General features: G+C 40.9%; 1 protein-coding gene across 1 annotated transcript; it reads left to right on the top strand.

The window, feature by feature from the left end:
* The first annotated feature begins 26 nt into the window (after positions 1–26).
* terfa (telomeric repeat binding factor a) lies at positions 27–27415 on the top strand. Its single transcript, XM_080760921.1, has 16 exons — positions 27–193; positions 2358–2453; positions 2726–2856; positions 3454–3540; positions 4884–5024; positions 5628–5737; positions 14359–14694; positions 17174–17311; positions 19450–19630; positions 19783–19952; positions 20872–20964; positions 21457–21555; positions 22934–23203; positions 24152–24231; positions 25194–25246; positions 26769–27415. Exons 1-16 carry the CDS (start codon positions 70–72, stop codon positions 26928–26930), a joined length of 2271 nt encoding a protein of 756 aa, XP_080617047.1. The 5' UTR covers positions 27–69; the 3' UTR covers positions 26931–27415.
* Positions 27416–27690: the final 275 nt, after the last annotated feature.

Genomic DNA, 27690 nt, shown 5'->3' with positions numbered 1-27690 from the left:
ACTTCCTCTGTTGGTATAAACATGGCGGCCGCGGCAAACCAAACGGTTACTGTACCTGTAGTAAATAATATGTCTCGTGAAGAATGTGTCATCGTCAACCGCTGGCTGGTGGACCATTACCTCCATTTGGCGATACAGGCTTTTAAAGACAACCAATACGACACGTTCTGCACAATCAGAGACCTCCTTGACGGTGAGTTTAGCGAGTGTTGTTGATTGTTGCTGGTTTGTTGTTGTCCTCCTAGCTGTTAGCTGCAGCCAGAGATATATTCAGTGAGACATTGAGGGGGCAGAAAACTAGCCCATAGACTCAAATGCATTCCGTAACTTGTCCCTATTCAATAGAAGTCTATGTAGAAGAGCCCTGGCCCCATGAAGTGAACGGAGTTGTCGTAACTTTGTCTTACTCTAAGGCTCTGGCTGCAGCCTACCTCACCTCCAGTTTGATTTTAATTAGTCAGAAATGTAAACAGCACGGATCGAGGTACAGCTAAGATTAAGACATGATTATGGCTTAAAGGAAAGCACAACAAAGTCCATGGGGACTTGTTTCCATTGTGGTGGTCCTGTTATAATGTCCACAGACCACAGTTCACACCTCTTCCACTCATCACTGATTCGTAAGCTAAGATTTAGACTCTCGTAGGTAGGTGTATTTGATCGATTCTGACATAAAATTTAATCGCTATCTGATTCGTGTGTTCCGTCGAGTCAACAGGCCACGTCCCATCATTTTCAAATAGCCAATATTTAATGTAAATATTTACCTAGCGGAGACAATCAAAGTGTTCATCAGGGAACAAACAGGAATACAAACACTTTATATACATTCTAAACATAAAAAAGGAATCCTTATATAGCCCTGGTCCAGTTCGTCTGTGCGGACCAGGGCTAAGGCATCCTATTGGATAATTAAACCATCATAAATAAAGCATCATATGTTCAGAGTAAACCCCCCCAAACTGGGATTCAGAATGTGCTGCTCTCATAATGTAATACATATTGTTATGATAATATTCTACTTCCATATCCTGTATAATCACTATTTAGATCTGACTGTCTTATGAACTTTTATGGTCCATAGCCTATATGGACAAGAGCTATGTCAGCTTGTCCACCGTCCACGACTTAAAACATATTACTCAGCAAAGTATGCAGAAGAATGAAGCTTTATTGTTGCCAGAATGACAGTTGGTTAATTAATTAAAATAGTACATGTTTTCGAGGTCTTTAATAAAGCATAGATAATGTGCATGGCTTAGTCAAGTTGGTCTGGGTATGGGTGTTTGGGTATGGGTGATTTGGGATGAATCTAGAGTTGCAATACCCTCCATTGACTCCCCATTCACCCAAATTGCATTTCCGATCTGCTTGTATTAAACAACTCACCAACATTGCAGCTGTAGGGAAAACTTGAATTATACTTTCAATCGGCAAAGTGTTTGTTTCATAAAAATCCACGTAAACATGTTATTAGCTACTTTCTGTCTGTCTGAGTTTGGAAGCGCTTGTTTTAATGAAAGGGTCACCATGCAACTCCTTGGGTCCAAACGGTTGCAAGGAGTTTTGACCCTTTGGTGTGGTTTGGGCCATTGCATTCCATGCGTTGAATCACTAGGGGCGACGTGGGTCAACGTGCAACAAGACATAATCACCGCAGGGACAACGCTAAAACCATCTTGACCCTTTGGTGTGGTTAGGGGCTTTAGAAAAATAATCACCTTGACAGAAAGTAGCTTTTTTCAACTTAAATTTTATTCATTTTTCATGAACAGAAATAGACAAGGACATACAGAAAGCAAAAAGACAAACAATCGAACATTGCAATATGTGTTGCCAACTCAGTAAATAAAAACAGTAGATAAATGCTATAATTGTAGGAGATCACACACAGACAGGATAATAATAAAATGCAAACGACAGAAAGTAGCTTATAACATGTCTTAATATTCACAAAAACCAGAGCAGAACTCCCACCACGGGACTCGGGCAATCAATCAATACATTTGCAACCACTATATTGGTATTTCATACAGCTTAAGTTTAAAAAAATCGGAACTATCCCTTTAATGTTGTTGCGGTTGTGTTCAGTTATTGTCTGCACTACACTTCATGACTGTGGTTCAAGCTATGACTCCAAAATAATCATATTTGAACTGGGGACATCCCCACCTGACAAGCACATACAGTAGAATGCATGCAGGAGTCGAGGCATTTAATACATTTAGTTCTGTAAATATGAGGCATTACATTTAGTTCTGTAAACATGAGGCATTACATTTAGTTAAAAACCTATTTACATCACTGTTGAGGCCCAATTTTGAACAACAATACATTATTGTCCATTCCTTTTACAGGTGTACTGTCTATGCCTGTGGAATGTACTGACGTGATGACCACAAAAATACGAGTGATGCAGTTTCTGTCCCGGATAAATGACGGAGACAAACTTGGTAAGTGTTGAACCATTCCTTTGTGTTGTTGACCATGACCTCGTGGGGGTGATTGATTGTTGTGTAGTTCACAAACAACAATTAATTATAAAAAAAATAATCAATTAATTATAACCCTTACCCAGCACACTTCGCGTAACAGTAGTTGTTGTATTAGAAAAGAGATACAGAGACAGACAACGCCTCTTCTATACAACAAGGACCCTTTCAGTGCCACACTGTGGAAAACTATAACAGTGTCTATCTGCTATCATTGATCTTCCCGCCCGCAGATGTGTCATTTGAAGTAGACGAGTCCATCACTCCTCTGGAGTCGGCCATGGAGTTGCTGAAAACCATCGGAACAGAAAACGGCATTGAACAGCAGGACTTTGAGCCAGTGCACGCATCGGTCAGAGAAATGGTATGTTAGAATTACACACTTAACCTTATAATCCAAGAATTCCCAACCTGTGGGCCAATTTAGTACAGGCAATCAAACAAGGGGAACGTTTTGAAAATGGGCTGTAAAGTATGGCCACCATCCATCCATCCATCTTCAACCGCTTATCCGTAGTTGGGTCGTGGGGGCAACAGCTCCACCAGAGTGCTCCAGACTTCCCTCTCCAGAGCAACATTTATGACTTTTATGACTATGGCGATCTCGAGACGTTCCAAGGCCAGTGAGTCGATGTGTTTCCTCCAACTGCGCCTTGGTCTGCTCCTGGGTCTCCTCTCAGTGGGACGTGCCTCGAGGTCCTCCCTATGGAGATGCCCGAGAGGCATCCTAACCAGATGCCCGAACCAGCTAAGCTAGTTTTGCATGTTTTTGGCCCAAGGAGTGTTTTGTGTGCAAAACGAATGCTTGGAATGGATTCAGAATCATGAAAACCCCCTAGTTTGACACATCACATGCTACTTGATTTAGAAAATAAAAGCCTGTTTGTCAATGGTATGGCCATACTTTACATGCCATTTTCAAAAACTTCCTCAGACAATTCCAATGCTCTGTGCTTCTCAGATGGTGGTGGTTTTCATTAAGAACAGGAGGTATGATGAGGCCAAGGCTATGCTGCATAAACACTTTCCCAAACAAATGGTTGGCACGGTAAGAAAGCATGGCTTTTTATGCAATCATCATTCAATAATGTTTGTTTCTTGTTGCTATTTTAAACAACATATACTGAGATATTTAGTATTGTCCTGCATTCGTCCATGTAATGCCATCCTTTGAAACATGAGCTGACGTGAGATTTTTCCCATACCCTTTTAGACCACATATTCTGTCATCCTAGGGACAATAATATTGTAGGGGGTTAATAATATACCGTATGTAGAAAATGAATAAACATTTAAAAGTATTTTTCTATCAAAAGTCCAATCTTTATTCTTGCCAAGCCACCCTACATGCTTACATCAGCAGCTGCCAACCTATTACAACTAATGATATTATTATGACAAACAATCAGTTAGAAGGGTGTAGTAAAGAAAAGGCTTTATTAAAGGAATACCGATGTTTCAAACCGGAAAGGTCTTCTTCAGGCAATCCCTGAAGAAGACCTTTCCAGGTGGAAACATCAGTATTCCTTTATGCCCAACCTGTCCTTGTCCAATAGGCACGTTAGCAGCGAGGAGACAGGGCAAGCTGTCCCTTTCCCCCATTAAATGACGGGATTTCTCCATATAAATCCATCATTTCAGTAGCAAAATGTCTTATAAATCTTGTCTACCAGGCCTGCAGTAGGCTATGCACTGGACACATTTGCGTAACATTATTTAAATAAAGTTGAAATACGAGGAAATGACAGAGGGCAAAATCAACTTTTAATGTCTACCTGACAGGAGTTTTCATTTTGCACGGTAAGACTATGGTCATTAGTATTATTGCCATCACCTGGGTGGGTCAGGCGTGTAACTTTACCGAAGTAAGCCGAACTGTATGTTCAACAACACAGCCATGCAAAAATAACATTGACAGCTAAGAGGTGGCGGAAGCTTAATCTGCATAGCAAGTTAGCAACAGTTGCTAAACTATTTGGATTGCCATTGGACAATCGCTTTTTGGTGTGGGATTTAGCGAATTCCCAATAAAATGATGACATAAACCTGTCAATCAAATAAAAAAAACATATTACAGACACAAAAACCCCAGGAAAGTGTCCTAAACAAGAAGTGCCAAAAAGTCCCTAAGCGCCAGTCTCTATACATTTTTTTATTTAATTTTAATTTTAATTTTTTTGGTCCCATGTTATACCCGTCTGAAAAAAACGATAAAGTCGTCGTTGGCGCTGCTGGAGTTGCTGAAAAATCAGTCAATTCAGTCATTGGCAGACATTGAGTTAAAATAAGCTCTGGTTGCAAAAGGGGCGAAGTGGCCCTTTAAGCTTTGTTTCGGGCATATTTTATTTATTTTGAAGCCAGGAGGATGTGTTGTATGTGTATTCTGTCCAGAAAGCCACATTGACCGCTCTGGCCAATGATAAAAAGAAAACCCACAAAGTCCTGGAGCAGACGACCTACCAGCAGTTCAGAGATAAGATGCTGCAGTTCTGTGAGAGCCTCTACCCCCGCTCTGTCCCCTTTCTACAACGGGTACGTGTTGTGTGTCACACGGTTTTACAGGCCTGGCTGTCTTTTGATAACTGTTTGGGTAGACTATGTCAATACAATGTAACTATAGTTGCACTTTATCAAGGGAATGTGTGCAATATCTCTGTTTTGTTTATGTGGGTGTTTCATGGTGTTTTTTCTTTTCATATGTGAACATGTCTGTTATTTGTATGCAGCTGTGACTCTGTCTCCAAGACAAATTTCTCCCAAGGGAGACAAATAAAGATAACCTTGAACCTTGAACTGACAAAACTATGGTGGTTGTAATGGGTCTCCCTGTTCTATTGAGAAATGTATACCCTGAGGTTGGGTATGACCACTACGACTTGACAAGTTCTGAAGCACATGCAGCCCAAAATACAATTTATCTTCTGGAAGCAGGCCTGGCCAATAAGAAACGACTGGTTTAACGAAAAGTAATTTGGGTTGCTTGAAGTCTGAAATTAGACACCCATGGTTATGTCTTGCACATTGCATGAAGATCTGTTTTTCTTGGACTCTTAAATATGTACTTACAGTAAGTCTTAAGCCTGCAACATTGAACACTTCCTGACTACTATTTCTGTCTTTGGTTCTGATTCCCAGTCTGCAAGAAAAATCGTCAATCAGCGACATCTGGGTGAAGACACCGCTCCTGTCGGGGACCATGCAGCTGAGCAAGGCTCGCCTGCACAATCTCCACTGCAGTCAACATGGTATGAACATGTAGGAACATGGTATGAACATGTATGAACATGGTATGAACATGTATGAACATGGTATGAACATGTAGGAACATGGTATGAACATGTAGGAACATGGTATGCTCTTCATGGCACAGCACAAATCATACCCTGGCTCTACGAATGTAACCAAATACGTTTTTACACTCCGAAGCCTAGTTCAGAACAAAGATTCACTTTGAGGGGGGGACCAATTTAGATCATTGCAGTGAAACATTGCAGCAGTCTGAATGACCTTGTAGCAGGTCGACTAATGCCGGCTGACTGAGTCACAAGAGATTCAACTTCGAGTCTCAAGCAATAAATTGCAACGCTTTTATGAACTCAAACAAGTTGCTTGTGAGTCTGCCATAGAGAAACAAAGAAGATGAGGCAGAATTTCTTCTTGTGAAATATACTGTGAATGACACTCTTGTGCAGGTTAGAGAGACGGCAGCAGATATCAAACATGTAAGTAAGTGATCGTCGTAGTGCAACAGCAATGGCATAGTGTTGCCTGTTGTCTTTTTTTGCAAATGAATGCCCCACCCCTACTTCATACAAGAGTGTCACCACAGGTTATCAAACTTCTCTTTCTTTGTAGAAGGACACCCAAATATATCCTGCTACCCTAATAGACAGGGGTACATGAGCACCTGGCCGTTCATTCGTGCTCTATCTCCGACCAAGCCACACTTCCACCACACATCTCTCTATGCAAAATAAAACCTGCACACTCCCACAAAAGACATAGACTACATTGCATTCGCCAAAAATGTCTTCTTTACTGTTTAAATATTACTTTTCTGAAACACGCTATTCTTGCTCAACCTCAACAGCCTACGTCAGAATCGTCATGTTGGCGTCTACTACGCCAACTACGTTCACTTAATGGGGCCAGTCCTTCACAGTGACACACGCGTTAGATGAACCACGCGACCGGGATGGTTTCTACCCCTCAATGTCGTGCCTACTCTACACTGCCATCCCAAGTCCCCTCCCCCTTTCACTGCTCCTGTGTGTGACCTGTGAACTACTCTCTGACTGCACTGTGGCTTGATTTATATGTGCGAGGTTGAAATGTAATGCACATAAATTAATTATAGGTCCAGCAAGCAAATCATGATTGTCTGTTTGTGCTCAATAGGTCACCATCACATTCCGATTTTAGGTGTTGTGTTTTGTATGACTTTTATTTGGGCCAGTAGTTTCATATCTATCCTTTTTCCGACCAACACAGAACATGCTAACGGTGTTAGCGCGTTAGCATCCATCTTGCTTTTCATTTATATGTGCGAGGTGGAAATGTAATGCACATAAATTAATTATAGGTCCAGCAAGCAAATCATGATTGTCTGTTTGTGCTCAATAGGTCACCATCACATTCCGAATTTAGGTGTTGTGTTTTGTATGACACTTTGGCCAGTAGTTTCATATCTATCCTTTTTCCTTTGACCAACACAGACCATGCTAACGGTGTTAGCGCGTTAGCATCACACAGCTTACAGCGTCAGTGTTGCATGAATACTTTCAACCATGACAATGCCGACTACTTTTGCTACACACACTTCCCAAGGATTATGGAGATGTCTTTATTTATTTTTTTAAGGTTGAGAAATGAAATAATTATGGTCGTTTCTAATCTCAGCATTTCACAAGAGAAAGACGTGGATGCCTTTCGCTGCGCTGTTGGCGTTGCCATGTCTCATAGAAACAAGTAAATAGGTCTATAAAAATAATCCCAAAACAAGCGCATATAACAGGGGTCTGTAACCTATTTTAAATGAAGTGCCATGTTTTTAATTTCTAGATAGTGAGTCAGCCACAAGCTCACATCACAACAATAATCCATGTAATAATCACAATAACAATACTAATAATAATAATCAATAATAATAATAATAATAATAATAACAATAAACTTCTTTGTAAACTCACTCATTTACAAACAAGCTCACATCAGAACAATAATGCATCTAATAATAATAACAATAATAATAATAATAATCATTATAAGAAAAACAACAATAACAACACTAACAACAGTACAGTACAGTACAGTAAAGACGTACAGTACAGAGGACAACATTACAGTACAGTGCAATACTAAGGAGTGCAGTACAGTATCCTGCTACCCTAATAGACAGGGGTACATAAGCACATGGCCGTTTATCCAACAGCTTTCTCCGACCGAACCACACTTTCACCACACATCTCTATATGCAAAATAAAACCTGCACACTCCCAGAAAACATATAGACTACATTGCATTCGCCAAAAATGTCTTATTTACTGTTTCAATATTACTTTTGTCAAACACGCTATTATTGCTCCACCTCTACAGCCTACGTCAGAATCGTCATGTTGGCGTCTACTACGCCAACTACGTTCACTTAATCGGGCCAGTCCTTCACAGTGACACACGCGTTACATCAACCACGCGACCGGGATGCTTTCTACCCCTCAATGTCGTGCCTACTCTACACTGCCATCCGAAGGCCCCTCCCCCTTTCACTGCTCCTGTGTCGCCAACTACGTTCACTTAATGGGGCCAGTCCTTCACAGTGACACACGCGTTAGATGAACCACGCGACCGGGATGGTTTCTACCCCTCAATGTCGTGCCTACTCTACACTGCCATCCCAAGTCCCCTCCCCCTTTCAGCGACTCGAACAGCAGCTCCGTCCGAAAGCCCACAGCACTACTGCACAGCCCCACACATGTCACACACCCAAATGAATCGAATGAATGAATAAGGCGCTTATATCGCTTTTGCTCAGTGGATGGAACATTTACATTACAAGCAATCGGATGGACGCGTGGATAACGGCATGGTTGTGTGCAATCGGAGGGAAACCTTCCATAATCCATATAGCTTCCATGCTATAGCTGCTTCAGACACAGGGGAGGGAGATGGCCCGGTCTCGAGTGCGAAATAGCGCTTATGCAATAATTACCCTAAAACACAAACACCTCAACTCGATGTCATTGTGAATAACAATTTAGAGCGACAAAATAATTTTTGGAAGGACACTTTCACCCAGTATGAAGCTATATGTGGTAGCCGTCTGTGTCACACCAAAACTGGTGTCCTATACAATCCTGTAACGATCCTCTCTTGCATCTGGGCTGAGGCACTGCCTGCGAGTTGGCTCCGTCTAATAAGCAAATTTAGAAATTCCTGTTTGAGAGCTAGCTAATTTAAGACATCCGGTTGCCTTCAGAATAAAATAAGGTTATTTAATTCGTTAATTAAATCATTATTACATTACATTATTAGTATTATTGTTACATTACAGTTATTGTAAAGACACACATTATGTTCCTGTGTAAAAATAAGTAATTCAATATATCTAAATGGATAAATGCTATTCACTACAGTGCATGGACTTTATTAAGTGGAAATTATACTTCTGGATTTGCAGGCCTGGCGCCACGGGGGGGGGGGGGGGGGGGGGGGGGGGGAAGGGCTGTTTGCCCCCCTAAATCAACCTCTCTGCCCCCTTAGATCAAAAGTGGAAAAAACGAACAATAATGCATGTAATAATAATAACAATAATAATAATAATCATTATAAGAAAAACAACAATAACAACACTAACAACAGTACAGTACAGTACAGTAAAGACGTACAGTAAAGTACAGTACAGAGGACAACATTACAGTACAGTGCAATACTAAGGAGTGCAGTACAGTATTATAATAATTTATAACCCATCCGTTACTACATGTGCAGGGCACACTACTGAGTTTAAAAACACAGCTGAAACATGAAGCAATTTCCTTCTTCCCATATTGCGCTGCAACGACACTGGGATGAGGCCCCCGAAGGGGGCCGAAATTCTAGTATTTATTATCTATTTATACAAGTGAGAAGTTGTACCCATGCTCATTCTTTGTGCTCTATCTCCGACCGAACCACACTTTTACCACACATCTCTATATGCAAAATAAATTCGCCACGCTCCCCGAACTGACATAGCCTATTTTTTAGCCGTTCAAGTGTCTCATTTACTCTGCAAATATTACTTTTATGAAACACGCTGTTATTGCTCAACGTCAACAGCCTACGTCACAATCGTCATGTTGGCGTCTACCAAAATCGTCATGTTGGCGTCTACTACGCCAACTACGTTCACTTAATGGGGCCAGTCTTTCACAGTGACACACATGTTACATGAACCACGCGCCCGGGATGGTTTCTACCCCTCAATGTCGTATTTGCTGCGCCCTACGCTGTTGCCACAACACAAGGAATTTAACCACGCTACTTGCATACACTGCAACTCGCTTACAATTCGCAAACCTGGCAACACTGCCCTCTCTTACCAGCCCCGCCCCCACACTAGCTTGACAATGTCATCTCGCGCAGCACAGAATCTGATCTCGCGCAGGACATTGATGAGAGACAGAAGGAACAGGAGAGATTATACGATCGCTATTTCGCTTATTCCATCTAAATCTCTTTATTTACAAAAAAAATGACTCGACGATTCCCTTAGTTACATCAACATTGTTCTTTGTCAATAATCGGATTGGGCCAAAATATCACCCTTACACCGATCACTTTGCCTATTTTCGCCACACAGCCAATTTACTTCCGCGAGCGGCCGGGCCATTCCGCCCATGCGAATGCATGGAGAAAAAAAAGAGACGAAAATCCAACTGTATCGGAGCAGTGCCACACACACACACACACTCAGTCACACACACACACACACACACAGAGAGGAGTTGGCCAGCATCTTAGCAGACATCACAAAGAAATCGATCTGTCCAACGACGATGGTACAAAGACAACAACACAGCCAACTATATTCTTATAGAGAAAAGCTCTCAGCTAATTCGCCCCGTGCAAAACAATTAACGCACGGAGTTGCGGTCTGCATAGCTGCAGACATGCGACCACTATCAGTGGTGGCAAACGCTGGCTTTCAATATTTAATGAGAGTTGCAGAACAGCAGAACCACGTTACAAAATGCCATGCAGGTCACACATGTTTTCACTCCTAAAATGTATACAACTAATAATACATGTGAAACGTTGGCCGTTAAAATCGTTTGGTGTAAAAGATCGTCAAATATATGGCCGTTAGTACTGTTAATTCAACATCCGGTGAGGGGAGGATACGGATTGTGTATGGAAATCAGCGCATACAGTGGGTGGGCTTTAGACCGGATGTAAGCCACATCCACTAAATGTACACTAAATAGAAATAGTATAAAATACTGCATAAAATGGTGTAGCCTACTGCAGCTATTTATAACCAGGTAGTGTATAAGTGAAATTACACACTTAAATTAGTATTTAATACTTGAACTAACAACAGATGGGTCTATATACTATTTGTCTTTTCTTCTTTTTTCTTTCATTTACTTACTTAGAGCTTAACAAGAATGTTACAAGTCATCTCATCTTAAAGAAACATTTAAAAAATGTTAGGGCATAAAACCCAAAGGTGTTAAACCTTTTCTTATTCTCATTCTGATTTGTTATTTATAGCAAATAAATGTGACTTATTGGGAAACAAGTGTTTTTCTTTACAAACCAAGATATTGGCCTAAATTATAATGAATATAGCCCTCAATGCTGAAAAAGAAGGTTTTAAAAAAATAGATTGAAAAAATGTAATCAAACATCGAAGCAAATCGTGAGCTTCAAATCGAACATTGAATTGAATCGTGGACTAGGCGAATCGTGATAGCGAATCGAACATCGAATCGAATCGTGAGCTGCAAATCCAAAATTGAATTGAATCGTGGACTAGGCGAATCGTGACAGCCCTAATGTATACATACGCCTGCACGCACACACACGCACATGCACGCCTGTAAGGCCCCCCCCCCCACACACACACACACCAACATGCGATTCATTAAATAACTATTTCTCCGCACGCGCGCACACAACATTATTCACGTGAAGCCTACAGGGAATTACAGACGGAATGTATATACACACACACACACACACACAGTCCCGGCTCACATGCTTAGAATTTATAGATGCGCAATTTTGGGATTATTTTTGTACATTGAAAAAATATTGGGGGTCCTTTGCTCTTGCCATGACAATGTTTGAGAACCACTGCTCTAAAACAATATTAGACAAAGTTTGAGACACAAACACATTGCTCTCTCTCTCTCTCTCTTCTCCTTTTGTATAAATTAAATAGGCCTATTCATGATTCTGCTTATAGAGAAGTAGCCTATGTTAGTTTGTTTTATGGACTTGAGAGCTACTTTCAAAACGACCAGCTCAACATACCCACCAAATAAAACTATCATCCCATTGCTGCAAATAGTGACAAAATGTAATTGAGGGGCCTTTCATATAGGCTACATATAAGACAAACGCACATGGAATGGGAAATAGAGGGGGGACAATGCAAATCGTAGGCTTTTATTTTTGTTGGTATTTGACTTTGCTACTGATGATTGTAAGCAACAACAAGTATTGCATTGTGTGTTTGAGCTGACAGGCCCTTTTTGATGTCAATCACTCAAGTCATTTCAGTTCATCTAAAGCGGAAGATGCAAAAATCGTTTTTTTTATTAAAATTATATATATTTTTACTGCCATGTCATGTGGTCTACCTGCAAAGCCTTTGTAGATCGTGATCTACCATTTGGGCACCACTTAACGTCAGATCAGGGGTTTTTGTCGGCCAGCGCCAACAATGCTCCCCGAAAGCATAATCGCAGCAAATACCGGGCAGTGTGTATGAGCCTTAACATGTTGACTACACTACACTACACATAATAACTAATAACCCGTTTTCAGCTTAAAGCAATTATATTTCATTGAAGCAACTCCTTAGCATTGTTTTCATACCATGGATGTGATAAGAAAATATCAAACATAAGGGAAATATTAAATAGTATCGGGTGTACCAGTTTGGCCTTTTCTTTTTTTTCAATGGGGCAATACATTGATTAAACAAACGTTTGATTGATTGAGTTGTACAATGTTATACAACCCTAAACTACTTTTCGAATACACTACACAATACAATACAATTTCAGAACATATAATATTGGCAAATATGTAAATATTACATATCCCATTGAATGGAAGCGGACCATTTGTAACACATGTTACAAATGACCCGCTTTTGCAAGTTTTCTTTGCAGTTGCTTACAGACCAGAATGAACGTGAATTCCGTCTAAACACCATGCAAACTAATGAAGAACATAAGCATGAACACATCCATGTGGATTTTTATTCACCAACACCAAAGACAAAAATTGTAGCACACATATACTCCAGGTGTAAAATTATACGCATTTTGAAGGTAAACACTTCAAACTTCCTGGGCACGTAGAGTACGTTGCTGTACACATACTGACGCCATGGCGTCATGGTGGCGTTGACCAATCAAGATATAACGTCCATGTTACAACCGTGAAGCGTTACAACCTTGGCGGCTCTCCCCTACATTTGTTACTAACATTAGGTTGTGGCGAAGTAGAAACGTGGCCAGCAGATACTGTGTTTTGGACAAACAGGCTAGGTATTGGTGTTGATTTGGGTCAACTGGACAAACAGCGTGGTGTTGTTTTGTGTCTGTGTTTGTGTTGGAGCGCCTCAGTGTGGCCGTACAGGTCATGTGCAACCTCTTCCACAGAGAGATGGAGACACTAAATCTCAGCTGGACAAACATGTTTGCATGCATGCATCGCTGCCTTGCATGCTGTGTGCTACTGTTGAGTCTGTCACTTACTTTGACTGATTTATGGCATTGTCTTTCTGTTCAAATCCAACTATGTTAATTTAAGAAATCTGGGCATATAGGTCATTGTTTCTTCACTGTGCACACGTGTAGCCTATTATGTCAGACTGTATGTCTGTCCCACAGTCACAATCCTTTAGTAATTAGGCTGTGGAAATATTCACGACAAAACAATGGTACATTTCCAATAACCCATCCGTTACTACATGTGGAGTCAACTCCCGCCATTTCTTTCTTCCCATAGTGCGTGGCGAAGTAGCTCTGGGATGAGTGCGCGCGAAGCGCGCACGAAATTCTAGTATATATATATTCTAAAAGGATTTTGTGCCAGAGACCCCTAAAAAGATTGCAAATTCTGGCAAATGGCCAATCTGCAAGCTCACAACGCGTTGCCGTTGTGAGTTTGTAGTGCACAGATGTATTTTGTTTTATTCATAATGTTCAAAGCCAACTACGGTACACAATTTAATCATTAATCACAAGTATTTACTTGTTTGAGTTTTTTTAGTTTGAATCTTTATTTCGGTAATTTTTACAAAACAGATAAACAAAATAGGTTGAAGCAATTTACATTACTTAGTCAACGCAGTGACTAGTTTTAACCGAAAAGGTATGTGCTGAAACATAAAGCTTATTTTGCCCACCTTTTTATATAATACAAATAATAATAGTCTGTGATCATTAATCACAGTAGCATAATTTATGAAAAAAAAAAAAAAAAAAGTGTAATATCATAGAAACAGAATAGGAAAAATAAATATAACAAAAGTAAACAAGATGTTGATTTACATTTGTCCTTATTATAACATACTATAATATAATATAAATATGAATATAAATATAGATAATCATCAACTCAACATCAATCAATTTGATAATAGCGGCAGCCCTAGGCAGGAGACGCGGGCAGAAGTCGAAGCTGACAGCCAGGAGACGATAGACTCGAAGGACGAGGAAACCCACATCTTCCAGGATGCGTCCATGGAATGGAGCCCGGTGGCACACAGACCCACCGTGGAACGGAGCCCGGTGGCACACAGACCCACCGTGGAACGGAGCCCGGTGGCACACAGACCCACCGTGGAACGGAGCCCGGTGGCACACAGACCCACCGTGGAACGGAGCCCGGTGGCACACAGACCCACCGTGGAACGGAGCCCGGTGGCACACAGATCCACACATGGGCACCACAGACCACAGACCAGCAATGCAAGCCAGTAAGTCAAAAGTACATTTGGACGGGGCACGGTGGCACAGTTGGTAGTGCTGTCACCTCACAGCTAGAAGGTCCTGGGTTCGATTCCCGCTCGGGGCACTGTGGGTGCTGGCGGCGTGTTTCCTCCTCCGTCATCAGTGCCCATACCCGAAGGCGGGGTCGGCGAAAGGGCCTTTCTGTGTGGAGTTTGCATGTTCTCCCCGTGTCCCCTAGGGTAGGTACCCTCACATGTTCTCCCCGTGTCCCCTATGGTAGGTACCCTCACAAAAACATGCAGTAATCCTGGTCTCTAAACTGCCTCCCCCTGGCCAGCCGGGGCGCCTGATGGAGGGGAAAGGAACTGGTTGGAATAACGTGTTCCTTCCACGCGCTGCGTCCAACCAGGGAAACTACCTCTCACAAAAGCGCTACCTCTCACAAGAGTGCTACCTCTCACAAGAGTGCTACCTCTCACAAGAGCACTACCTCTCACAAGAGCACTACCTCTCACAAGAGCACTAGATTTCATAGCACTCATTTCCAACTCAATCTAATGATTCTTTATTTTCCAACTTATATTCTCATTGTTGGCTTCATTGCTGATTGGCTGGTCATTTCAGTTAGTTTGAAAACCTTTGAACACAGAGAAACAAAGATTAACAACAATGCCAACCAACAAATGATAATCCTTTCAAAAACAGCAGGTTCTCTTTTTAACCATTCTTGATTCTTTAAACATTGAATATTCTTAAATAAGCATGTCCTTTAAACAATTAGTATTCTTAAACAATGAATGCCTGAATTGAGTCTTTTAAATTAACATATTAAAGTCAACATTTTAAACAAATTAAACATTTCAAACTACTTTACCCTTTAAGCTTGGATAAATTATTAAAGTTAAGTAAACATCTAGCATTTGAACTTGAATAAGTGAAGAAAAATAGCTGAACTTTAAGCTTGTAGAGCAGCTCTAATTGAACAAGGCATTTTAAACCTTTAACATGAATTGTCCACATTTTTAGCAGTCTTTCAAATTCTCAAATCATTTTAACATTTTATTTTGTAAAGTTATACTTTTAAACTTGTCAATAGAAATGAAGGCAATACTGCAGTGTTAATGTGTTCCTTCCCCACTTCAAATGGAAACAGTTTAACCTACTATTCATAATTAGCCTGATTTTAACCACAACTAACAGTACTGCAGTGCATACACAAGTGTAAATAAAACAAAACATCACCGACCATTGGCATCTTTGGAGGTAGAGCTCTTGAGTAGTCTTGCGGTTTGCATTAGTTTGTTTTTTGAGAATGACTGAACCTCCATTCCTTTTAAGGTGCTCCTAATCAAGTAACGAGCAGCCATCTTGCTGCTGCATTATGGGAGATGTAGTTTCTGAGGTCTGAGTTGTCACGCTGACCAGATTTGTGGTCCATTTCTGAGTTTTGACTCAACAGTAGAGCCCAGGATCACATTAGATGATTGACACAGGGGTGAACAATGCGTTACAAAATCGTGGGATAAAAAATATTAAAAAAAATATATATATATGTATATATATACTTTAGCTATTGAAAAATAGCAGATCTACAAGCGAGATTGTAGGTCTGCTATTTCTTTCGTGAAAATGCGGAACAAATCTTTGAATATATATATATATATATATATATATATATATATATATATATATTCTTTCTTTTTATTTCGCCGTCAGGTCTAAATGGGTTAAAATGTCTTATATATCAAAGAATCAACATGAAAAAAGACAATCGATTATTCTGATTACCGGTAACCACTTACACTTGGTTGTATAGTGGTGGAGTACAAACATTGTGAAAATAACTCATCTGCAAGCTCACACAACTCATTGCCGTTTTGTGAGCTTGTAGATCTGCTATATAAAAAAAACAAAAAAGAATGTATAATCACTCATTCATTTTTACACTTTTTTTTTTACACATTGGTGCCACCCAGTGGAACATACTGGCCACTGCAACCAAACTGACTTTGAAGGGACATTTTCACTAGCCTGGTTAATAAACCAGACTAATATCGCACGGACCGCAGGATATTAGTCTGGGGAGGCTCAGCTTGGATTTCATTTCCAGGGCTGCGGGTTGAAACATTTTCTCTTTGACGCAATTGGTCAGAGCTACTGTCAGTCAAAGGTCTCAAGCATTGAAAGTCACTGTACCAAAGCCCGCCCATATTGCATAGTTGCATACCATGTCCCGATTGGCCGCCCCATTTCTCTGGTGTAGGAAATGGGCGTACAATTGAGCCTCTCCAGACCGTAATCCGCCGGCAGGCAATTTCTTTTTTGCCAACGGCTGATTCGGTCTGGTTTATTAACCAGGCTACATTTTCACCACTGGAAGAAACTACAGTCACTCAATGTTAATAGTATTTGTAGTAGATAACAGTAGCACAATTTTAAATTTGCACTATATTGCCAGAAACATAATGAAAAAAAATTTCCTTTTTTTTTTAAATTTCTGAAAAGTCGCGTGCCTATCCCGAAGAGAAGACTGCAGGCCGCCTACTTCACTCTGGCTGAGGGCTGTGAGATCTCCTTTGACCAGCTAGACGATTCTCCGCTGGAATCCAGACTCGTCGTCGACAAGACTCCAGTGACACAGGAGTAGGCATAATCGCCTAATGACAATTATTTAATCATTTATTTTTTGCAGCATCGTCATAATCAATGTTGGAATAAGAAACAAACATTTTCCAGCTGTTTTATTTCTGGCTATTTCTGCTCATTCTTTTGTTATTCCATTGAGGTTATTCCTGTGTACATTGATGTTATTCCTGTGTACATTGAGGTTATTCCTGTGTACATTGAAGTTATTCCTGTGTACATTGATGTTATTCCTGTGTACATTGAGGTTATTCCTGTGTACATTGAGGTTAGTCCTGTGTACATTGAGGTTATTCCTGTGTACATTGATGTTATTCCTGTGTACTGTGTACATTGAGGTTATTCCTGTGTACATTGAGGTTATTCCTGTGTACATTGAAGTTATTCCTGTGTACATTGATGTTATTCCTGTGTACATTGAGGTTATTCCTGTGTACATTGATGTTATTCCTGTGTACATTGAGGTTAGTCCTGTGTACATTGAGGTTAGTCCTGTGTACATTGAGGTTAGTCCTGTGTACATTGAGGTTAGTCCTGTGTACATTGAGGTTAGTCCTGTGTACATTGAGGTTAGTCCTGTGTACATTGAGGTTAGTCCTGTGTACATTGAGGTTATTCCTGTGTACATTGATGTTATTCCTGTGTACTGTGTACATTGAGGTTATTCCTGTGTACATTGAGGTTATTCCTGTGTACATTGATGTTATTCCTGTGTACTGTGTACATTGAGGTTATTCCTGTGTACATTGAGGTTATTCCTGTGTACATTGATGTTATTCCTGTGTACATTGAGGTTATTCCTGTGTACATTGATGTTATTCCTGTGTACTGTGTACATTGAGGTTATTCCTGTGTACATTGAGGTTATTCCTGTGTACATTGAGGTTATTCCTGTGTACATTGAGGTTATTCCTGTGTACATTGAGGTTATTCCTGTGTACATTGATGTTATTCCTGTGTACATTGAGGTTATTCCTGTGTACATTGATGTTATTCCTGTGTACTGTGTACATTGAGGTTATTCCTGTGTACATTGAGGTTATTCCTGTGTACATTGATGTTATTCCTGTGTACTGTGTACATTGAGGTTATTCCTGTGTACATTGAGGTTATTCCTGTGTACATTGATGTTATTCCTGTGTACATTGAGGTTATTCCTGTGTACTGTGTACATTGATGTTATTCCTGTGTACATTGATGTTATTCCTGTGTACTGTGTACATTGAGGTTATTCCTGTGTACATTGAGGTTATTCCTGTGTACATTGAGGTTATTCCTGTGTACATTGATGTTATTCCTGTGTACATTGAGGTTATTCCTGTGTACTGTGTACATTGATGTTATTCCTGTGTACTGTGTACATTGAGGTTATTCCTGTGTACATTGAGGTTATTCCTGTGTACATTGAGGTTATTCCTGTGTACATTGATGTTATTCCTGTGTACATTGAGGTTATTCCTGTGTACTGTGTACATTGATGTTATTCCTGTGTACATTGATGTTATTCCTGTGTACTGTGTACATTGAGGTTATTCCTGTGTACATTGAGGTTATTCCTGTGTACATTGAGGTTATTCCTTATTCCTGTGTACATTGATGTTATTCCTGTGTACTGTGTACATTGATGTTATTCCTGTGTACATTGAGGTTATTCCTGTGTACATTGAGGTTATTCCTGTGTACATTGAGGTTATTCCTGTGTACATTGAGGTTAGTCCTGTGTACATTGATGTTATTCCTGTGTACATTGAGGTTATTCCTGTGTACATTGAGGTTATTCCTGTGTACATTGAGGTTATTCCTGTGTACATTGAGGTTATTCCTGTGTACATTGAGGTTAGTCCTGTGTACATTGAGGTTATTTGTCACATCTTCCCTGTGCTGTGTTCTGTTTACAAAGCCTAAAAGACAAAAATCACACCTGTGTGAACTGAGCGGTAAAGGGTGCTCAACAACACTTGTGCGGCTGTTCGTACTCAGACATACAGACACACACATACACAGCCAGTCAGTGGAGCCTTTTATGCACCGCTCAAAAATGTATTCATTATATGAATACAAATTAATGACGATTAAAATTGCTAATGATAAATATTTGTGACAATTAATCGTCAAGTACAATGTCCTGATGTTGACAGCCCTACACCAGAGCCCACAACCACAGGCATCGCAGTGGAGCCGCCCGGAGAGGCAGACGCCCCCGTCAGGGCGCTGTTCACCGTGGCTCGCCTGGTAATGCAGACAGACAGCAGTCAGTCGACGGAGGAAGAGGAGACGGAGGGGCCAAAGACGAGGGTGGAAGTGGAACCTGAAAACGAGGTCATTGGTGTTGAATTTAGTACCAAAACTACAAAACACAATCAATGTGTCGCGACGCACCACATTGTGAGCTTGCAGATTTGTCAAGACAAATATTTTAACATTTAGTTAACTGTAATGTCCCCCTGTTATCCCTCCTGTGCGACGACCAGGAGATGAGGTTGGGAGTGGAAGCTGACGACCAGGAGATGATGAACTCTCAGGAGGAAACCCATGAGGGCACAACGGAGGAGCCAACCGCCGCGTCCATGAGACGGAATCTAAAGAGCCCGGTTACCCTCGGCGTAAACGCCACATCCGCACAGGCCAGCAATGCACGCCAGTAAGTTCAAAGTTCATCTGGTTTTGGCGGGTGTAGTTGACTAGCCTGGCATTGGTCATCCTGATCACGTGGGGTCGTAAACATGCCCACAAGATCAGTCTGGATTTCAGCCCACAGGACACCAGTATAGCGGGTGGGAGCACTCGCCTTGAAAGCGAAAACGCCGAGAAACGCTGTGCATACTCTTTCTGCACTAACTGCACTTTCGGCACAGCTTATAGCTGTATTTTCTTTCAGCATTAACATGTATTGCTTCAAGGGCCTCCATTGTTGTTTTGCCAGCTCTGCAGCCTTGCTTTATTCACATTGATTGAATTATAATGAACCATTATAATTTGCGTTAACTACATGGACCAATTGGGGGCTGCCTTCCACTGCGGTACGAAAGCAGTTGAAGGGACACTGCCCTTGATTAGCCTGATCGTACTCTGAATTCTCACACTCGTCTTCTAGGGGCAGAAGTCTTGATGTCGTGGCTAGCAGACTAGTAGCTGACATCCTGTGTTCAGCTCGGCTATAGCTGACGGTGTTTGATTCCAGCTTGATCATAAATAAGCTGAATAAGCTTTTCTTAAAAAGGACGGTGGAGAACATACTGTATATGTGAGTCAATGATGACACAAGTCTTCTGAAAGTTTAACTCTGGGAATAGTTAGAAGACTTTCATACTTTGACTCAAATACAGCGGTACTACTTTGAATTCGTCCACCATTGTCTATAATAATAATATTGTCTATGGCAGCCCCATAAAAGCAGCAGATCTTCATGTGTCCTACATTTTCCTCTAGGGTTTTTTAGTCAAAGGTCATAATTCTGTCACATTTGCCAAGCTAATTGTGTATGATTGTTGTGGTGACATAACTGTTTGGTCTGATATGGAAATATTAATCTAATCTCTTGTCTAATGCTGAACTAATAGGAACTTGGCAGAGTTGGCCCAGTCGGCAGGTAGATCTGTCCCAGCCAGGGAATCACCCCTTCGAAAACAACCAGCCAGCAGTACTGTTAATGAGTAAGTCTTTTTGCACCAGAGTGCCCCCTGGTGAAAAAACTAGTTACTGGATTGAACATATTTTATTTTTTCTCCAATTCTTTGCTACTCTCCTAATGTATGGATGAATGTGTACCGCTACTCTCCTAATGTATGGATGAATGTGTACCGCTACTCTCCTAACGTATGGATGAATGTGTACCGCTACTCTCCTAATGTATGGATGAATGTGTACCGCTACTCTCCTAATGTATGGATGAATGTGTACCGCTACTCTCCTAATGTATGGATGAATGTGTACCGCTACTCTCCTAATGTATGGATGAATGTGTACCGCTACTCTCCTAATGTATGGATGAATGTGTACCGCTACTCTCCTAATGTATGGATGAATGTGTACCGCTACTCTCCTAATGTATGGATGAATGTGTACCGCTACTCTCCTAATGTATGGATGAATGTGTACCGGTACTCTCCTAATGTATGGATGAATGTGTACCGCTACTCTCCTAGGTCGTCCGAGGCATCAGCGGAGGACATTGAGAATCCCCTCAGCTCTGCTCCTGTCAATGAACTGCCTACATGGAGACACCGAAAACGAGCGGCCTGTAGGTAAGGAGTAAGAGCAAACGCATCCATCTGCATTCACATGTTGGAGATTGAATGTCTGCTATTTTGAACCAGTAACCAACTGAAATCTTGCTCATTATGTCGGTCATTTTGTTTATCATCTTTCTTTTAACGATATCGATGCAACATAATTCCAATAGATTTTTTTTTCTTCATGACTAAATCAATTAGTCTGGCGATTGACCACTTAACCTTGTATTATACAATGATGTTATTCAAAAATAGTTAACATAGCCTCGTAGATATATTTAATGTAGTGTGAACACCGAACATACACTGTTCTAGAGCTCTGAGGGACTCCGGTCAACTAAGTATAGCGTTTTAAGTGGTTAATCTTAGCCCTAATTGTCATGATTGCTGTGACTGAGCACACAACTCAACTAGTTCCTTCTGTAGGCCAAGGTATATTAGTTGGAGGGTAAAGTCACCGACGTCATTTTCGCTATCACGCAATTCCAGACGGCAGATTCGTCGCACCATTGGAGCCAAACGGCACCCGGAGGTTCGGCAGAATGCACTGGAGTCGATGCGAGCTCAGTGACCAGCTCATGAACAAACACTATTTCTTTTCTTTTTTTTTCAATAATGTTTTTATTGATTTTTTCATTTTATGACAAAGACAAGACAGGAAAAACAAAACAAACAAACAAAAACAGACAGCTCAGCTCAGGCGTGTTGTGGAGCAAAGGACACAATTATACACTTATACCAAATAAAAATAAAGTGCAAAAATAACAAATATGGACACATTTGCAGTTTGGTGCTTGAAAGTTTAGATGGGTTAACAACTCCAAATAAAATAAAATAAAAGATATGCATTATACATACATAGATAGATACATAACAATATCCATAACTTTATCAATCCAGGTTACAAACACTATTTCTGAATGACAGAGCTTTTGTAAATGGCAAATAACAGAAGTCATGTAACACATTCTTGTCTGCTGTGTTGCTTTTCGAAGCAAAGTATGTTTCTGAACGTGCCAAGTATCGCGAGACTGCCCACCGTTTCCTGTCTGGCAGACAAATCTCGCGAGACCCCCGGAACAGAAACGATACCTGCTGCTGTTTGAATCCTCAAATAAAATGGTGTACTGTGCACTCTGTGCACATCGAAAAGCAACTCATTAGAAAACAAGCTGTGATATGTCTTCCTTTATATGCCTGAACCGATTTATATGACAACGGTCTCAGTGGTTCATAAATAATGTTTGTTATGTGAGCTGGTCCAGCCGGCTCCATTCACTGCTTTGTATTCATGTCACTCCCGGTGCGAGATTTGTCTCCCATGAAAGTGTCATGGCGCAGCACAGTCACGTGACCATGTCACTTCCTTCTCTAATTTTCCTTGCTGTAGGCTCCAGCCGGACAGTGATGACAGCGACTCGGTAGTGGACAGCTCCTCCGACCATCCCGTTTACCACATCCCTCACAAGAGCTCTACCCCTCACAAGAGCTCTACCCCTCACAAGAGCACTACTCCTCCTCACAAGAGCACTACTCCTCCTCACAAGAGCACTACTCCTCCTCACAAGACCTCCACTCCTCACAAGAGCTCCACTCCTCCAACAACGTCCAACGCTCCGACGACCTCCAACCCTCCAGCGAATTCCAAGTATTCCAAATGGTAAGATGCAGTAATGGTCAAGGCCCCTGCATCCTGAATCACGCATACATACACCTGCTGTCATAATTATGTTAAAAATAAAATCAAAGCCTTTCTCCTATAGCTCTCCATAGCTGTTCCTGATCCCACTGTAAAGGTCATTTACACACTGGCGAATTAGCGACGCGATGCGAATAAGCGATCTGAAAATGCGAAATGTTGCATGTTGCAGTTCGCCTGCGAATATCTGCAAAATACGACACCAGAGCTAACAAATAAAGAGCGAAAACGGTCGCATTTTCGCACATTCGCCACTGATGTGGAAGCTTGCATGGACTTCAATTGTTTTTTTTAAAATGCGAATTATTCGCACGAATATATCGCGTCGCCAATTCGCCAGTGTGTAATGACCTTAACAGCTAGTGTGAAGTAGATTTCATATCGGATCATCCATCATCAAATTACATTTAACACTAGTGTGTTTCATTCTAATGTGGGGTGCCCCTTTTTGGTGTTTTAAACATTGTTATAATTTAGCTATTGAAAAATGGCAGATCTACAAGCTCATTTTTTTTTAAATCTTGAAAATGTGGCTCAAGTCTTTGAATGTATATTCTTTCAGAGTGAACGTTTTTAACTCAAATCTTTGCTTTCTGAGGCGTTCCTGGAACAACATATTTTCAGATGGGGGTCGGTGGCCAATTACATATAATTTTTGGGGTCCTTGACATGAAATATTGAGAACCACTGGTATAGAAACTTTTTATCAGAAAAAATATTTTAAAACGTTTTTTTCTTCTCGACGTCAGGCCTAAATGGGTTAATGTACACTGCAAGAAGTGACCGCTCAGACAGTATTTCTATTGTGGCTTTTGAATGAGTAAATGCAAACTTTATTTGACGGATTTGGTCTTTGCTGCGTAAACTGCAACATACTTCAGTTAACTTTTGCTCACGTTCTCTCCACAGGAAACAGCTGTGCAATAACGCAAAGGAGTCCAAGGAAGTGTGGAGTGATGAAGAGGACTTATTTGCCTTCAATGACAGACGTACGTACTATCTATTACTTAACTCAACTTTCGCTTAAATTAGACCGATTGCCAAAGGGCACTGCCCTATTTGGGGACCATGCAATTCGGGGAAGATAAGATCTAAGTTATCCAATACCCGTTGTTCCAGTCGTCTGAGTACTCGCTGTACTCTTTGGAGTACTATTACCAGAGTACTACTAACGTTGGATGTTAAACTCAATGGGTGGGTGATTTGTAAACAGGCACTTGGAAACGATGCAAGTTTATGCAATACCCATTCGTTAAAGTATCTGTTGTAGCCATTGTCAGTGCGGTACCCACTACCATACGACGGTCCGATCCACCAAATATGGACATACAAGGATTCCTGATGTCCTCAGGAACTGCTGATACATGGGCATAAATAGGAGACATACAGACAGACAGACAGACAGAGAGTTCTATTGCACACACCACCACTTATGTTGGTGCACGATACAGACTTTCCCCCCTATTTACAATAATGTGTTCAATGTTGATGTACAAGCTCATGAGCCATGAACCCCCAGTTGAAAAAACGGTCATCTAGATAGTGCACAACTGCACACATTTCTGCCTTCCTGTTAACTTGTAGGCTACATTTTATGATTTGACCCAAATGGAACTAAAAGTGGGGCTCGTCCGGGAGTTGAACCCGGGACCTCTCGCACCCTAAGCGAGAATCATACCGCTAGACCAACGAGCCGCATACCAATAACAGCACATGCTGCGCACTCATCTCGCCCATCAAAACTAGGGGTTTAGTTTGTAACTGGTGATGTGGCAGTTTGGGACAGAGCTGTTCTGGTAGAACAGTGCCCTCTGGTGGTTACAAGTTCATTCAACTTTTTTGCTCATTGCAGTGTGTTGTGAGCTTGTAAATGTACCATGTTATTCATTTGTAAGACAAAGTATAACTCAGCCTTAATGGTCAACCATCCTTTTTGTTTTCTTTAATCCAGCTAAAAGGCAAAGTGATGCCGTCAGCATTTGCAGTACAACTACAGGCAAGAGGGTAAGTGGACTGGCCCTGTTTTAATTTGGTTAATGATGATGATCCTATTTATAATGTGATCCAGCAGAAAATTACACGGATGTCTTTGTCATCCTGATGAAGACCCGAAGGGGTCGAAACGTTCTATCCTTCTCCATGAAATAAAATGTGGAGCTCAAGACGGGTGTGTGCGAAGTTGCGAACTCCATCTTCTTTCACCTATTTATAATGTAACTTGGATAGTATTGTGAGTTATACTGAACAGAAAAGTGTTTTGTCCAATGTCGAGAGCCTTGCGTTGTCTTGTGTTTTGCTACACCTGTGTTCATACTTGTAGCGTAGTTGTTATTTGTTTGTCACAGCAGTGTTAAGTAGAACTGGACATTATATCCATATTATATTGTGATAACAGGTTTTTCACCTGAGATCACAACACAACGATGCGTCGTGAGCTTGTAGATTGGCTTGTGTTGTTTTGTTTCTTAAAAAATGTTGGCAGAAAAATGAAAAAGCATTTTCGGCCTATTCGGTTTCGGCCCGAATAGGCAGGAAATATATCACTGAGCTGAATAAATGTTTTATGGACCCAGAATAGTGATTATTATTTAAGTTAAGTTTTGCCATAACCATTTATTTTTCCATAAATCAGGTAGCTTTAAGGTATATGGCCATGACAGCAATGGTAGGAAAAAATATATATAATATTAATCATATTCGGCATTCGGTTTTCGGCCAACTGTTTCCTATATTCGGTATTCGGTATGCCTTTATTGATGGGGAACAGTAGTCGGACAGGAAAGGGGGAGAGAGATGGACACGCGTCAAAGGCCGTCGGGACTCGGGGGTCGAACCCGTGGCACGCCGTCCAGCTGGTTGGGCAGCCTACTGTAGGTGCCCAGACGGTTGAGTTAACTGTCGTTTGTTTATTTTATTTACACCTAAAATTAGGAAGGGACCGAGGAAAGGCTGGATTACAGTAAAATGATTATCTGAATTTTCGTGACTGTCGTCCTAGCAGATTTCATTTACCCACTTAGTTAATATATGTATAGGTATTACTGATGTAATGTATCAGAAATCTCATTGTGTAATACTTTTAAGCAGCAATAGACATCCCACATTCATTTCATTGTGATATTAACATCTCAATATCAAGGTATTTTGTCAATCACTAAGACTAAGAGTGGCTATGAGTTGAGTCACCCATGCTGTTTCTAGTCCTGTCACAATTACTACTTGTCATTCTAAGTCAGTTTCCGCGTATAATATATTTATTTAAGTTATTTGTCAGGTCTGCCCTGTGCAATTTTTGTCTACAAGGCCTGAAAGGGAAACTTTCTAATGCTCAATGTCAAATCAATATGAAATACTTTATCACAATTAATAGTCAAGTAAAATGTAATGTTCGTAACAGCATTCTTCTCATTGCAGAGGTGGACTGATGCTGAATCAATGTAATGATCCTAACAGCATTCTTCTCATTGCAGAAGTGGACTGATGCTGAGTCAATGTAATGATCGTAACAGCATTCTTCTCATTGCAGAAGTGGACTGATGCTGAATCAAACCTGCTGAAAGATGCGGTTGCCAGATTTGGAGAGGGGAAATGGTCCCAGATCTTGTCATACTATACATTTGAGGACAGAACAAATGTCCACCTCAAGGACAGATGGAGGACCATGAAGAAGCTCAAACTGGTGGAATAATCATACACGCTGTCAAATCTATTTGTTTAATGGACTGTAATCTTCTGGGGGAAACATTCGCCAACAAATGGCAAATTCACAAGTTCACAATGCAGACACATTGTCAGTTTGTAGATCGGATATTTTTGGGGAAGAGATTTGGTGTAGATGGGGGAAAAAAGCGGTCTAAGTACAGTACAAAGTAACTCAGTCCGGCATGTCCACTACACCCTTTTAGCAGTGTTTTATCTGACTCACATTGTATTTTTCTAGCAGCACATTGTTTATTCACCTCAGGAATGATAAAATATATATAAGTTCCTGTGGTCCTAAATCCAGAAAGCAAAAAACAAGCAGTGGACACAATTTTCTTTGTCAAATCAAAACTCCAAAGTTGAATAATTAAACTTTGCATTTAAGTGTTAACTGATTGCTTATCCTTCATTCATTTCCTGTCCGTTAAAACGACCGGATTAAGGTTGGTGAGGGGTACATAAAAACGACCAGATTAAGGTTGGTGAGGGGTCCATAAAAACGACCAGATTAAGGTTGGTGAGGGGTCCATAAAAACGACCAGATTAAGGTTGGTGAGGGGTCCATAAAAACGACCAGATTAAGGTTGGTGAGGGGTCCATAAAAACGACCGGATTAAGGTCAGTGAGGGGTCCATAAAAACGACCGGATTAAGGTTGGTGAGGGGTGCGCTGCTCTGTGCTTGCACAACTGTTTAACAACCCCCTCATTCAAGTATGAATAGCCATGCAAGCAGACAACCTGTTTC

Source organism: Protomyctophum bolini (assembly GCF_963924005.1).
Source record: "Protomyctophum bolini genome assembly, chromosome: 1".
In the NCBI taxonomy this organism is placed as follows: Eukaryota; Metazoa; Chordata; class Actinopteri; order Myctophiformes; family Myctophidae; genus Protomyctophum; species Protomyctophum bolini.
Note: the sequence above shows the minus strand (reverse complement) of the source record. Positions and strands in the feature narration are given on the sequence as shown.